At 41.0% G+C, this 16,308-nt stretch overlaps 1 protein-coding gene across 1 annotated transcript in view; it reads right to left on the bottom strand.

Annotated features, from left to right (window-relative positions):
• The window catches only part of CCDC7 (coiled-coil domain containing 7), a 162,308-nt gene that overhangs the window by 105,471 nt on the left and 40,529 nt on the right, over positions 1-16,308 (bottom strand). The window contains exons 20-25 of the mRNA XM_033165967.1: positions 10,105-10,435; positions 8,866-8,923; positions 7,951-8,076; positions 5,572-5,643; positions 3,912-4,019; positions 3,038-3,151 (exon numbers count right to left, since the gene is read on the bottom strand). Coding sequence (XP_033021858.1) covers positions 3,038-3,151; positions 3,912-4,019; positions 5,572-5,643; positions 7,951-8,076; positions 8,866-8,923; positions 10,105-10,435 — 809 coding nt within the window. The remainder of the gene's footprint in view (positions 1-3,037; positions 3,152-3,911; positions 4,020-5,571; positions 5,644-7,950; positions 8,077-8,865; positions 8,924-10,104; positions 10,436-16,308) is intronic.

The raw sequence follows: 16,308 nt of genomic DNA, 5'->3' as shown, positions 1-16,308 counted from the left end.
CCACCTGTTTTCTGGGGTTTATACCATCTTCGATTATTAATTCTAGGTTTCTTATCCCCATTACAAAATTTATTAATCAGGGACTTCCGGCGGCGACGCAATGGCGGAGCGGTCGTGGGTTGCCTCGGCTGCGAGGCGACCCAGCCCGTCCCGGGGGTTGGAGCCCCGCTACCGCTAAGCGGGGCTCCGATAGGGTGCGGGAAGAGCGTCCCGCACCCTGGGCTCCCCGGCTATGCCCATTATGGCTCCGTCCCCTTCCCTCGCTCCCCCTGTAAAGGGGGAGTGGGGGTGAAGGGAAAAACGGAGCCGGGCTTCAGGGGACAAGCCCCAACCGGGACGCGAAGCGGCGGTTGCCCCCGCGATGTGCGTCAACGTTCTACCTGTCAAAGTTGGAGCTTAAGAATCCCGGTGTCGTGAGTATTGGATTGGACTTGTTTTTGTGCCTTGTTGACGACCTGGGGGACATTTGGAAAGGGAGCCTGCCTCTTTCCCTTCGGGAGATAGAAAATAACCAGCTTAAGAGACTGCTGTTACAGCGATGGCAACAAAGTACTTAAAATTTGACAAGTGAGACTTATGGTTTTCCCCTTTGGGGACTAAACTGGTGGACAGTATCTCTTTTTAAAATTTTTGGTTCTTGCACCCCGGATTCGGGGAAAATGGCCGTGAAAGACTTTGATTGAATGGAAAGTTACTGGCAAGATGGAGAAGTCTGAGAACCGAAACTGTAATTTGACACCTATGCCCGCTTCTGCCATGCTCGGCTTTGTTTTTGACTTGGTTACGAACTGTGAAATGACCCATGAAGAAAGGACTATTTTATTGAGACTGGAACTGCTCAACCGAAAATTGGAGATATTGAACTGTCATATGTCAAAAAAGTTATATCCCACAGAGGAGACTGTACAGGAAATGGCTGCATTGGAGGAGTGCCTTGGCACAGAACTGAAGGGACTGATTGAACAACAGGATGAAAAGGTATGGCTACTCCGGAGTAATGGATCGTCTTTTGGGGGTGGCAGACCCAGGACGGAGAAAATTGTTATAACTAACTCCCGAGGTGAGAGCTTGGGAGCGAAGGTGAGAACTCTATGTTTATATCTACAAATAAAAGAAGAATGGGATGATGAACCGGAGAGGCTGGGGGAAAAGGTGCGCACCCTGATGTTCTATGCAAGGATTACTTTGGACTCAGTCTGGATCTGTGGTTATGTAAAGAAAAAGGATACTTCGAGGAGCAGCTCTGGAGCAAGACGACCAAAGAAAATGGACAGAAGGGGGATAGGGTGAATGATATTAAGGTATAAAGGAAAAAAATGTATTATGGTAACCTGAAACCGGTGTGTCAAGACTTTAAGTTTTTTAGAGAAAGAAAAGAGGTACTCTAAATTTTTATTATTAACAGCAGTTATAGTGAATGAAGATATTTGTTATGATTTATTTTGAAAATAAGGGGATAAGAACCAGAATCTTGTATGGAATTAATATTAAGTTATAACATGATCTGATCTATGTTAAGTCAAGAATGGGAAAATATTGTTTATTATGAAACAAGATTTGTTAAAAAGAAGCTTTTGATTTTAATTTTTAGATATTTGGATTAAGATCAAGATGGTATAAGATGTTATTAAAGTAATATTTGGGATTGGAACCGAAGGTGAAAAGGCAGGGGAAGTCTGTACCAAGATTCGACCAAGAAATTTTTTTTTACAGCATAAGAAGAAGAATTATTGGTATTTGTGTATTTGTTTATTTCTAGTTGGGGGTGGGTTAATGTGGGTGTTATATTTGTATGCTGTCTGTTGTAAAACCAATAAATTCTTATTAAAAAAAAAAAAAACAAAATTTATTAATCAGACTTTGCCAACCCTTTATCTCTGTCTCCTATACAGTCATACCTCTACTTATGTATCCCTCTGGATATGGAATCTTCGAGTTACAGCCAAGGCAAACCTGGAAGTGCATACTTCCAGGTTTAGCCCCGCACGCATGCGCAGAAGCGCTCTGCGTGCCTTGCGCATGTGCGGAAGCGCTCAATCGCGCCACGTGCATGCACAGAAGCACGCTTCTATATACGGTACGTAATTTTCAGGGTGCAAACGGACCCCCGGAACGAATTAAGTTCGTATCCGGAGGGTACACTGTATCTTACAATGGTAATGTTCTAAAGAAAAAAATTATTCTAGACAAAATTTTCATTTTAATTATTGCTATTCTTCCAAACCATGTAAGCTTAATTTTCTTATATTCCTCCATCTTTTCCTTAATTTCCCTCTTTAATTTGTTAAAATTCTCTTGTTCTAAATTTTCTAAATTTCTTGTTATATTTGTTCCCAAGTACTTTATTACATTTCTTAATTTCATATCTATTTTTATTTCCTTCAAAAAGATTCATTTTTCATCTCCATCATAGTTGAATATCATCATCTCTGATTTAGAATATATATTTTTATTACCCAGACAACTTTTTAAAAATACAGAGACTAAAACTTCATTATTTCTAAAACTAATTTTGTAAATTGTCTTTGATGCTTATCTTCCAACACAGAGTCACATCTGGCCCAACACTTTGGGCACAAGATATAATCAAATATTGCACCCCAATGCCAATGATAGCCAATGTGATAAGAAATAAACATGTAACTGAGAATGTGCACCCCAAAATAAGGCATAGGCCAGCCAAAATGCTCAAAATTGTTTGCATCCCTTAAAAAAGATTGGTCTGGCTGCAAATTTAGGCCATCTTGTAGAGGACACTCTTCGGGAGGTGTGGTGTATGATCCTAGGTGGCCTAAAGCTTTTTGTGAGCACATACCCTAGCTTTTTATTTATTTATATATTTAGGAGCAATTATTAGTTTAAGTTCACATGCTTAACAATGTCTTGCACCAAAACTGTTTCCCACATGCAATTTTATGTCTTCAACGGGCTTCTCCAACTGGATTAAAAGTTATTAATTAATATAAATAGTAATAATTTTCATTTAGGAGATTTTTGGATATGTTTTATAATCAGGGTAATAGGTTTTGATACTCACCAATGTCTTGTTGCCTTGGTCTAACAGCTTCTGCTGGTTGAAGAACCTTAAGATTTGAGTCCAGATTTGCAAGTAAGGCTCTTTTTTTCTCTGTCATCTCATTCATTTCTTCCTCTATGGAAGAAAGAAAGTTTTACAGCTTATTTAACCACAGTAATGAGAATGTTCATGCATGTTGCTGAGTGGTGAGAGACTCTAGAAGTGCCAGCAATATCCAGGGTTCCAATTCTTTGGAATGAAGCTATTGGAAACTGTGGTATCTAGGATATATGGTTTTATTTCCACATACATACAACCTGAGGATAAGATTGGACTCATAACATTAACACTATAACAAATATTGCTTTCCCATTTGGTTTCTGAAGGGGGGACCCACAAAGGCATAGATTTGGTTCCAGCATACAAGTCAATCCGCTGTGCATTTCAAGCTCCTACCTTCAGATAAGACTAAAATAAAGACTAGTTCTTGGCTACCCCTAGGATGACAACCAGCCAGATGAGTGGGAAGGAAACTTACCCTCTCCTGAAAGCACCACCAGTCATTTGTCTCTATGGCAATACATGTGTTCTTGACCAACTCTATAGACATGTAAAAAGGTGCTTACAGTCCCAGCGAGGGCAGCTAACTTAACAAAGAAATTGGGCAGCTCAGCAGTTCCTTCTGCTGTAGATTACAATCTTATAGTTACAAGACCAAAGGCATGATTGGGACCCACAAGCATCATCTAACCCTCCAATCCTATAACAATACTAAGCATTTTATGCATGCAAATTCTGGAGTCACCATTCTATCATTATATTCTTTGACACTACTGAGCCAGTAGTCTGCCCCAAGCTAAACATTTATTTACTGTATGTAGCTTGTAGAATCTACCTGATAAGCCATCTTCAGGAACATGTGCTTGCTGTAGAAGCTGGAGAGTTGATAATACATTTGACAGTAGCTGCCTTTTCTGTTCTGTTTGCTCTTCTTCTGGTTTACCTACATGTAGTAAAAGGTTTTGTGTAATATAGGGAAAATGTTCTCCCCACACTTCCAATTACTGTATTTTAGTAGACTTACCAAACCTGCCCAAACAAAACGCAGAATGCAATTTATATATTCTGGTTTATCACATCCTTGGAGGAGGGGAAAATGCAACCACTGTAATTTTCAAAAATGGGGGATTTAGCAAACATGACTGACATGTGGTATGTAGCCTAGGATGTCAGGTTGGTAAGACTTGTATTTTAGTATTGTTTGTATTTGTTAGCACCCAAAGCACTGCATATGGCATCCTATGTGCATTATCAGGTCTTTTCCAGTTCCCCACCTTTCCCTTTGCAGCTTATTCTCCCTGCTGAAAAATTGCTTTTGAAGGTAAAATTACCCCCTGGAGTAGCATTCATTTTACACACATTTAAAGAAAATGGAAAGAGAAAGACAAAGCTGTTTATATGTCAATGTGTTCTTTGAAAGCCTTTCACACACAATTATAAGTATGGCCAGTTGCAGGTCTGGCCACAAGGTGGGGGGGGGGACCCAAGGAATGCCTACTGTAGGTAGCCCACCCTCATGAAAGTACCATTTTCTCATATGATGATTGCAGGATCCAGGTCAGTTCATATGCAAAGAGGCAGTCCTTGAGGTGCTCCTGAGCCATTTAAGGCTTTATAAGTCAAAACCTATGCCTCAAAGACTGCCTCTCCCCAATGAATTGACCCCGACTCTGCAATCATCATTTGAGGCCCTTCTATGTGTGCTTCCTCCACAAGAGGTCCTGGACGAGTGAGGCAACTTGATAATGAGCCTTTTCTGGAGTGACTCTCTGCTTGTGGAATGCTCTCCCCAGGGAGGTTCACCTGGTGCAACTGTTATATAACTTTAGGTGCCAGGTGAAAAGTTTTCTCCATCAAATGGCCTTTGACTAATTAATCTATGGCCTTTTAAATGGGGGGGGTGTTATTGTTTCTGTTTGTCATTGTGGTATATATTTTTGTGTTTTTTTTCTATTATAACCTGCCCTATGATCTTTGGATGAAGGGCAGTATAGAAATTAAATTGTTGTTGTTATAAATTCAACAAATTTATAAATTCAATAAATAATAAATAAAAATAATAATTGTTGTTATTAACCTTTTATAAAAAAAAAACTTGTTAAAAAGTGGATTTGTTGCACTGCTGTGACAGAGAGCTTTAATCCACTTAATTGTGCAAACCTAAACATCCAGTATACAATTACACCCCTCCCACAAAATAATGACAATCTTAATGTGATTAAAATAAGTGTGAATCCAGCACAGTGATAACAAATAAAAATACAAGATACCCTTTTAAATGTGTTGTAGGAGAGGGGATTATTGGGGGGGGGGTTGTTCTTATTTTTATTATGTGTTTTGTGTTCTTTATATTGTATTTTTATGCTGTGAACTGCCCTGAGATCTATAAATGAAGGGCAGTATACAAATTAAATAGATAATATCAATAAATGAAATTATTATTTTTTAACTGTCAATCAATCATTAGCTCCTTACATTACTGGGTTTCCACTTACCAGGTTGCTGGAGTCCATCTGGAGGTAACAGCTGATTTAGTAACTGAAGTCTTTGTTCATCTGATAATAATTCTATTTTGTTGGCAAAAGCAAATTACAGAATAATTAGGAAATGTGACAGAATGAAGTACTACTTCTTTTGTGATAGGCTAATTATATAATTATAAAACACGTCTTAGAAAAGGCGTATGTTTAGTTAAAGTGCCATTTCATCATAATTTAAGGAGATACAAAAATGAGATGCATCCGTTTGATCTCTTTAAAAGCAAGTTATGAGTTCTGTCTGTAAAAGTGGGATATATGAGTATGTGGGTATTGCACAAGCTATACGATTATTGTAAAGAGAGATTACATTAGAAAAAATTAAGTTGCAAGATTCAGAAAGGTGCAAATATAATGTAAATAAAGCAAGCTTTTACATATTTCTCCCTACAAACTGTAGATAGTATAGCCTTCTGTAACTTCCTCAGTCTTATTTGCAAATATGGATGTCACTATGGCAACTGGTAAGGAAGGGTTAAGAATGCCTGTTTTGTCAGCAAACTAGCATACTGCTAGTTTGAAGAAGTGTGCATGCACACGAAAGCTCATACCAAGAACAAACTCAGTTGGTCTCTAAGGTGCTACTGGAAAGAATTTTTGATTTTGTTTTAGCATACTGCTTTATCACTGTGATAATCCTTCCATAGCTAGCCATAATCTCAGTTGGGTGAATAGGATGCTCTCCATTCACTGTAAAGCAGCCACCTTCACAGTAAGTAAATTCTTCTACAGTGGAGGAGGGCTTATTGGTCTGACCTGGCAACCTGGATCTACCTCCCACTGTGGTAACCATATATTACAGAGTATTATAGTAATGGGCATCATAGACCTGGATCCATTGTACTGGATTCATTGTAATGCATCCAGAAATGCATCAGACATTGCATCATTGTCACTAGTCCTAGCTCTTTGATGAACACCTGTTTGATTCCATGGTGCCTCCCAGGCAGATAAGAGGAGTGCCTGTCTGATTTGCTTAGCATTGTGAAGACTTCTACTCTTCAGGGTGGTTATTCAGGGAAGCTGGCTCTACAGCAATGAGAGGGATGTTACCATTGCTATGAGTGGGTTGAGGCCATTTGGCACTGGGCACTGGAAGGGATATCCTCCATTTTTGTGTGCCCTACATGTAACGTCTTCTGAGGAATCCAGCAACAGTCCTGGGCTGGGGCTGTCACCTTCCCATAGCATGGGGAACAAGCTCTTCCTGACCCCTGCTGCTGCCTAATGCTGAGCAAAAGGAAAGACAGGATACACAAGAAAATGTACAGATATTAAGAAAGTGGAGGGGAACTGCAAAAAACAAACAAACCCAGAAGATAGAAACTGAATCCCTGATGTCTGGAGCTAGGCAAAACCAGAACTAGAAGGGGGTCCTTCCACACTACTAAACTGTGAACTTTGGCCTTGCATACTAGAGTGGAAGAATAGCCCAGCTATGGATGTTGCCCTTTACTGTAGGAGTACACAACTAATATTTTTTTTAAAAAATACACCAAATGTTATCAAAATGTTCAGCTATATCAGGGCCACATTCTAATCCTAGGGCGCCCAATGTGGTGCATCCTCCTTTTAATCCACCCAAAACTCCTGTATTTAAAAAAAAAAAAAACTGAAGCTATATTATGTTGTTTATTGTTTGGTTGGGGGGGTTCGGTTTTGTTTTGTTTGTTTGTTTTGCAAGGTGTTGCCTTTTATTTTGTCTGTGTTTTGTTTGCTTGGAGAACACCTGAGCATTGCAAATTTTGCTTCTGTGAAATCTGTATGCTAAGATGTCTACAACAATTTCTTACATTTCCAAATGCACTCCTGGGCCCTCCAAAACTTGGAACCACAGGTCTAATTTCAGGGTGCCGTGTGCAGGTTAAATAATGTAATGTACCTGATGCCTTCTGGCTCCCACTTACCAGTAATCCTTTAAAGGTAAAGGGTAAAGGGACCCCATACCATTAGGTCCAGTCGCAGACAACTCTGGAGTTGCGGCGCCCATCTCACTTTACTGGCCGAGGGAGCTGGCATACAGCTTCCGGGTCACGTGGCCAGCATGACTAAGCCACTTCTGGTGAACCAGAGCAGCACACGGAAACACCGTTTACCTTCCTGCTGGAGCAGTACCTATTTACCTTTTGAACTGCTAGGTTGGCAGGAGCAGGGACCGAGCAACAGGAGCTCACCCCGTCACAGGGATTCAAACCGCTGACCTTCTGATCAGCAAGCCCTAGGCTCTGTGGTTTAAGTTGCAGATCTCCAGTGATGTCTACAAGCCTGAATCTGCAGCCTGAATCTGTACAAGCACATATTGTACCCTTAAATTCTCAGGAATCTGAATGTACTTACCCATGCCTTTGCCAGGTTCTAGCAAAAGTTTGGCTAAAGTTTCTGCTTCAGGAACTCCTTCCAGCTCTGCCAAATTGTTTACAAGCTGATCCATTTTTTTATTAATCAAATCCTTAGTTCCACCCTCTATAAAGTAAAACAAAGGGGTTTTGTTGTTGTGTATGTAAGGGCAAGGAGAAATATTGGCAATATTATGTCTCTACAGGGCAGGAACAGTTAGTTTCTAATAAAACAGTGTTATGCATGCATTCAGAAACATAAGGGGTTGTATTCAACATAGCTTGCCTGGCAGTATTATCTCCCCTCTCCTCACACACTGTTCCGGGGGTTCTCCGAACCTCCAGTGCAAATTTGAAGAGGGTGCAAATGAAGGAGGGGAGAAGTTCCATTGTCCTGCAAAATCTCATTTAAAGGGGGGGGTGTAAAAAAAAGAAAGCATTATTTTATCCCACTCTTCAGCTAAAAAGATTCCCTGAGTGTTTTATATAGGAGCTGCAGTATAAGTAGTCTTGTAAATGTACACATGATCTAAAATACATGACTGCAGAGGAAGGAAGAGGACAGGAAAATAAATTCAGGCACCAGTTGTATAAAATTACAAAATTCTAAATGGAATAAATAACAAATGAAACACTAAGATCCTGTTTACATTGGAACTAGCACAGTAGAATTTGTATCTGAGTAAACATGGCTAGGTTTGAGCTGTAGTACAGCTATGTACCATCCTGGTATATATACTATGATGGGTGGTATAAAATGCCCTATATAAATTAAACTTTATAAAAACTTATTTAGGAATGTCTGTACTGAAATATTTTTTTCTACACAAATTCTCCTGTTCTCCAAAAATTCCCTATACAATGTTATTGCATGCCTTAACTGTTATTATTTTTTATTACAGAAGAGAAGAATTACCTTCAAGTCCTGAAGAATCTATGTACGTTTGTGGGATTTCTTTTTGTAAAGTGGTAGCCTATGGAAAACAGTGGGGAAAAAATAGAAAGGAGAGAACATCCCATTCTTCTGCTTTCTTGGAATGCCTCTGAGATATGTTAATTTTATGAGAAGAAGGAATTGTTGTTACATCTATTTCAGAGAACACTCTCAGTTTGGGTAGGGTTGCCATATGTCCAGGAAAACATGGACATGTACTCTTTTTGGAGGCCAACATGCCCATCCGGGAAGATTTTTACATTTAAAAGGAAATTTTCAGGTTGGGGGGGGGGGTTGGCTCTGGCTTAGGTGGATTGGGTACAGGCTGCTCTGCACATCATGGCCACTGCCAGCCCGAGCTGGGAAATAGGTATGTGGGCACCCCCACATGCCTCTTTCCCCAGCTTGGGCTGGCAGCAGCTCGGGCTGTCCTCTTTTTTGCTCTTCAATATATGGCAACCCTAAGCTTGGGTGTAACCAGTAGGTGAGTGGTGGGGTGAGTTTTAAAGATTGGGCCCCCTCCAGTGACTTCTATGGAAGAATTTGACACCCCCTCTTTTGCCAGTGTCGTTTCAACAGGTTGCCAGATCACATGACCAAGTTGAGAGGAATTTGCAATAGCTATAAGTCTTTGTTTGCATGTCCCACACCTTTTGGGGGACTTACACCAACATAATTTACATCAACTGAGTCCTGGCTGAGCTGGAGTGAGGAACCTAACTCCAGCATAATCCCAGCAGACCCAGATCCAAACTCTCTCATCCTGGAGGATCTTGGGTTTGGACTGGACTATTAGTGTCTCATTGCTAATTTACTCAACACTCACCAATTCATGTGCACTTTTCATTATGTGTTTAAATGTCAGGTGATATGAAAGTTTTTCTATAATTTCTAATCAGTCATCGGTATTTCACAGATTTAAGATCTTACCTGTTGTTTCAATTATCAAATAATAAACATGAATGTATTAACATTCCATTGGTACACAGGCATTCTGAAATGCTAACATGTAATATTGTCAGAACTATAATTAAACATATTGTTTATATTCTAATATTTTAAGTACATAATAACAGTATCTGCTGCTCATATATAGCTATTTTTACCAATATATTAATATAGCCAACTATATTAAATTATTTCAGTAAATAATAATACTACACCATGTCCTCTTTGACATAAAGTATTAATCTCATTTGCTGTAGTAGCAGCTGTTTGTACCTGTTCTGGACTGATAGCTGTTGATATCCTTTTAGTATCTCTCATAATTGTCTTAGGTTGAGCTGCATCTTCCATTTCGATTTCTGAAAGAAGCGATGAAGCTTCCTGCTCACTGGTGGGCAAAGTTGTTGTCTCTTCTGGGACAATAAGTTCAGGAGAGGTGGTTTTTCTTTTTTTTGAGTCAGGTGGAAGCACTTCCTCAGGAGACTTATCTAAGGTTACTGACACAGTTTCTTCCACAACTTTTGTTAAAGCAGGCAACTGCTTTTCTTCAATCTGAGGTGATGGTGGGAGTTCTGAAACAGGACTGTCATATGTTTTTTTCTCCGCACTTTAAGATTTAAAACATAGGGATTGTCAGCTAAGAAAGCTTAAAAACAGCTGTTATTTATTCCCCCCTGCTGCCACCCAAATAAAGTTAAATGGAACCAGTAAACTTGTACGTCTTTATTTGTCAAATACAGGCCTGGTCCACATATCATGCTAAAGCAAACCTTGCCTTTGAGTGAATGTGCAGTGTCCTGGAAAGGAGTTTGCTGCCATTCTTCTCCTCCACAGTTCTTTTTTGCTGGCATGCCAAGCTAAGCCAAGATTTTGCTTAGCCAGTCATCGAAACAAAGGCTCATGGTTCAGCTCTGTCCAGACAACCATTAGTTGTAACCAACAACAAACCTTGGTTACATCTGGTGGTTAGTCTGGAGAGAAAGAGTTTAACTACAAGCTCAGGTATGATTGACAGGCCAAGCCAAACCTTACTTCAGCTCAATGCAGTGTGGTAGCAAAAAAGACCAGGATGTAGCAAAGTGGCTGCAAACTCCTTTCTTGCAAGCTACACATTTTCACATTCATGCTAAGCCAAGACTTATTGCGATGTGAGAACAAGGGCACAGAGTTGTATATTGTGAGAGAATAAGCTGAAGAGCTAACAATGTTCTTAGTTTTAACAGCTGTATAATAAATAAAAGTACAGGCACCACCCCACTCACAGGTGATTAACACACATGTACAGTTTCCTGCACCAAAGGCAGGACTAGATAGAGACAGAACAGGACGGAAAAGACTTGTGCACATGGCATCTGGGAACGGAACCCACGTGTAAGCAGGAATTCCCCTGTACTATATTTGCTCTACACATTATTTTATGCCCCAAAATATATATAATTGGTGGTCATTTCTTTCATTTACTTAAAGTGATTCAGTTCACAACAACAGTATTTATTCCAGCGATGTTTGTCTCTCCACTCAGCTCTTTCAGCTATGTCACAGAGAATGTTACGGTGAAACTGTGGTGCAATACAAATTGGATACTGGAACTCAGGTAAATGTGATCTTTGAGCAAAATCATTCATTATCTTTTTAACTGGCATGGTTATTTTTAAATGAGGCTTACAATGGGGCAACAATCCCACACAGAGATGTTTGTGAGTTGCAGATTATATCCTAAAATGAAGCCGATATCATTCCATTTGTGATAGCATAGGAAAACACAGAGTCAATTCTAGGGGCATAAATGTGACATATGCTCTGGACCAGGGGTCCCCAAACTAAGGCCCGGGGGCCAGATGCGGCTCAATCACCTTCTAAATGTGGCCCGTGGATGGTCCGGGAATCAGCATGTTTTTACATGAATAGAATATGTCCTTTTTATTAAAATGCATCTCTGGGTTATTTGTGGGGCCTGCCTGGTGTTTTTACATGAGTAGAATGTGTGCTCACAGGCGTTGCGAGGGGGGGCGGTACGCCCCTGGTTCCAGGGGGGGGTGACAGTTGGGCCAGCCCCGCCCTGCTGGCAGACCCGAGCAAGCCGCGGAGCAAAGCCGCTCCGCCCCGCAGCCTGTCCGTGGTCCGCCCGCCAGTGCCGCTATGGAGCTGCCCCGCGCGATCGGGACGGGGAAGCCCCAGGAGCCAGGGCTCGGTTGCCGCTGGAGCAGCAGCGCTGGCTGAGATGGACTACGCAGTCCATCCCGCTGGTGCTGCTGCTCCAGTGGCGACCGAGCCCCAGCTCCTGGGGCTTCCCCCTCCGTGCTGCTTTAAAGCAGCATGGAGGGGGAAGCCCCAGGAGCTGGTGCTCGGTTAGCGGGTCACCGCTGGAACAGCAGCGCCAGCGGGGTGGGCTGCGCATGCCTGGATTTCCGCGCATGCGTAGTCTGTCCTGACGCATGCGTCGTGACGTCACGATGCATGCGTCAGGTCGCCCTGCCCCCAGGGGGGTACCTCGGCGCAGCAACGCCACCCCAGGCACCCGAGAGGCTTCCTACGCCTCTGTGTGTGCTTTTATTTAAAATGCATCTCTGGGTTATTTGTGGGGCATAGGAATTCGTTCGTTTTTTTTCCCTTCAAAATATAGTCCGGCCCCCCACAAGGTCTGAGGGACAGTGGACCGGCCCCTGCTGAAAAAATTTGCTGACCCCTGCTGTGGACTAAACTAAAAGACTGGATCTAGTAAGCAAGGCAAAAGGCCCGCACATTGATACAAAATAGCTTGATTTCTTTGAGAGTATATGCAAGGTGGACACAGGGTATAAAATGTAAGTAATAAAGCCAAATAAATCAGTGGAATCCCTTGCAAAGTTCCTTAACAGATATTTAGGCAAAAATTCAGATTGCTGGAGTTTTGAGAAATAATTGAAAAAGTAGACAATCCCTCAAAAGCAGTTCATTATTTATGTACTAATATAGAAGGAAGATGGGTCACTTGGTTTATGTCTGGAGCCAAATCAGCTTTATAAGTACATTAGATGGGAACATTCCTCCCTCCCAATTAGATAGTACGTTTTTAAAAATGTAGCAGGAGCAAAATACTTCCCCACTTTAATGCCAAAGCTGGATTCTGGCAATTACCATTGGACAATAGGAACTCTAATATACATTTATTTGCCATTTCATATCAGCAACTCTACCTCTCATTGAGTTTAGATGCCACCTTGTCACAGTGAGCTATGCCCAAAGCAGTTTACAACAAACCTTCAAAAGTCAGAATACAGAGCATTAGGGTTCCTTGCTACACTTCAAGCAGTCTTAGGGACTTGGATTAAATACAGTTCAAAGGGGACACTCATCAGACTAGATCAGGCATAGGCAAACTCGGACCTCCAGATTTTTGGGACTAAAATTCCCATCATCCCTGACCACTGGTCCTGCTAGCTAGGGATCATAGGAGTTGTAGGCCAAAAACATCTGGAGGGCCGAGTTTGCCTATGCCTGGGCTAAATGACTATGCTGGCCCCTCCTTTCCTCCGGAGGCTACTAACAGCAGCAAAAGTGAAATGCTGGGTAGGGCAATCTTCAGGGAAATGCAAGTCTTCTTTTTCAGCCTCCTGGAAGCTACAACTGCTGGTGCAAATCTTTTTGCACTGTGATCTATCACAGGGTTATGTAACACTTTCTTATTGGAATTACTAGTATTATGATACGTATAAATGCCACTCTCATTTGTGGTAGTTCTATAGAACAGCATAATGAATAGCTGCAAGTTTTGGAATGAGCATGGGCCACAGGACTAAAACTAAATAGCCATAAATGTATATTGATGCTAAAAGAAAAGACAAACATGAGAGGAACCAATTCCACAATCTCCTTGTACTTTTTACCCATCCCATCATGTTGGATTTTCTTGGCAATTGGTCATTTAATTTACCGGTAATAACACTATGGTGGTCACTGCTTCCATTTGGCTTGACAACACTTACATCTCGCACTAGGTCCTGGGCACTACTCAAGACTAGGCAGAGACATAGCTGGGGGGGGGGTGTAGCCAGGGTTTCTGCCCCAGGTGAAGCCTCCGGGGGGCACCATTGAGGTTCCCAGCCTCCCAGCATGTCTGGGCTTCAGCCGGAAAGAAAGCTCCATCCTTCCCCTTCCCCATGAAGCTGAAGGAGGATCACTTACAACACAATGCAGGGAGAGGGAGAGCTGGAAAATCTGGAGAGGCTGTATGATTCTCCCTAGTGAAGCAGAAGATAGGATCCCCTGTGGTTTGCTACTGTGTGAGAAAGAAATTCTGGAGGGGTGGAGGGAGGGCAGGAAGCTGAGGAAGAGAATCAGTTGGACTAGATGACTATTGAGGTCCCTTCCAACTCTACAATTCTATGATTCTATGACCCCTTCAGAACTTTTAATGAGTTTAAATAGCTAAAGTTGAGTCATTTTACAGACTATACATTATCTACACACAGGAAAGTAAGGAGTATGTGAGCATTTTTCATGCCTGAGGCAGTTCCCTGACAAGGGCACTTTCTACTTTAGACTCGCAAAAAGCATTTCTTCACTATACATGAAACCTAAAATGACTACAAAATTATCATTTCCTAAAATGAGTAATCAAATAAAAATAAAATTGAAAGGAATCTTGTTAGTTTACTTGGGAGTAAATTTACACCTCAAAACTCATGGGAAGGTTTTGCACAGAACCAAGAAGGGGGGGGGGCAAAAAGCCTCAAAGAGAGAGAGAGAGAAGCATTTTTAAAAGAAATCAGAGGGTCTTGGCTGATCTTATGGAAATGCAGTCTTTTAATGATCCTGTGGCCAAATAAATCCAATTCAAATCCTGACCTCAAATAGACAACTGCTGCACAATTTGCTTTTACTGGAAGGGATGCTCATTTCCCCTTTGGTCATACAGTCATAATACTTCTTAGGATTCCTTTGCATTCAAATAATATATTGCCTACTTTTTATGCCCTTTATGAATAAATTTGTTAAGGTGTTTTGCAGTGATTTGACCCTCTTGACTTTTCCTCTCAGCTTCCTTTTTACAAATCTCCTTATCTGGAGGAAGTTTCCACCTTTGAAATCAGCCTGACCATGTTGGATTTTCTTGACAGTATAGGTAAATTTAATTCAATAGCATTATAGTCACTGTTCCCAATTGGCTCAATGACACTTACCAGTACATCTCACAGCAGGTCCTGGGCGCCACTCAAGATCAGACCCATGGTTAACCTTTGAATTCATTTTCTGTTACCCTTTTGCAGTGCTTTTTTCCTAAAAAATGTTTATGGGTACTCTCATTTTCCTACTCATATTGAAATACTACCCTTCAATGAGGCCAAACTTAGATTCATAAAACGTTTAGGGTTATTCATACCCCTGCGTCCCCCCGAAAAAAAGCACTACCCTTTTGTCTTCACAGTCATGCTAAATGCTTTACATATGACTTTTGTTATTCTGTGTTGGAGTTACATAAGCCATTTGGGGCACTTAAATTTGAGGAATGTGGCCAATACATTCTTAAGTATGAATGAACCAACAGACGAAGACTAATGGACAAGTGGCTAAAGTGGGAATCAAAACTTTTCTATTGGTGTTTTTCCTTGAAGTTTAATAAGATTGCAGAACATATTGAAGCTCAAACCGTCTTATTTATTCAGCAGCAAGACCCAGCATCCTTGTTTTGGTTTTATTTCACTCCTCGTGGAATTGGGGGAAGGATTCTTCAAAGATTTTCAGGAATTCTTTTAAGACCTAAAGAGCAACCCGGGATTAATTTTAATTAAAAAATTCTGTCAGTGTTCTTAACAGTTATTTATAATTCCTAAAAATTGTGTTAACACTGACAGTAGATTTGAATGAGCACTGTTTGCAAACCCTCCACCTTCCAAAAAGAATCCTATGTGTAATAATACTGATAACTCAGGATAACAGGCATGCACCTGATGAGATGAGCTGTAGTCCTCAACAGTTTATACCATGATAAATTAAAGGGGGCATTTTTACTTCCACAAACCTACATGGCTACCTCTCTGGAAATAGTAACATTGTAAATGTGTCATACATTAATATTATTATTCATGGTAGCAGCACAGGTTTACCTCATATGCATAAGGAAAATTATCCCTGTATATATGATAACTGAATATTTGACTCTGTCCTTTATCTCACTGTTTCGTGGTTCAGATTGACTTCATCCTTTTTTACCTTTGTAAGTAGTAAGCTGAACATCAGGGGCTGGGAACCTTATGCCCAGGGGCTAAATGCAGCCTTCCAAGCCTTTCTACCTGATCTTCAGGACTTTCCTGAGATCATGCCTCCTTGTAGGCCACACTTCTCAGTGGCCTTACTCCATGCTCTACTCAACTGCTTTTGACAGGCTGGAATGTGTCCTTGAACTGTGATAACTAATTATTTTACACGTTTATAAGTTGCTTTTCCACTAATACTTTCCAAAGCATAGATAATTAATACTACTTTTTTTAAATGGTGGGC

Source organism: Lacerta agilis, chromosome 12, assembly GCF_009819535.1.
Source record: "Lacerta agilis isolate rLacAgi1 chromosome 12, rLacAgi1.pri, whole genome shotgun sequence".
NCBI lineage: Eukaryota > Metazoa > Chordata > Lepidosauria > Squamata > Lacertidae > Lacerta > Lacerta agilis.
The sequence above is the reverse complement of the archived record's forward strand: the minus strand, read 5'-3'. Positions and strand labels throughout refer to the sequence as shown.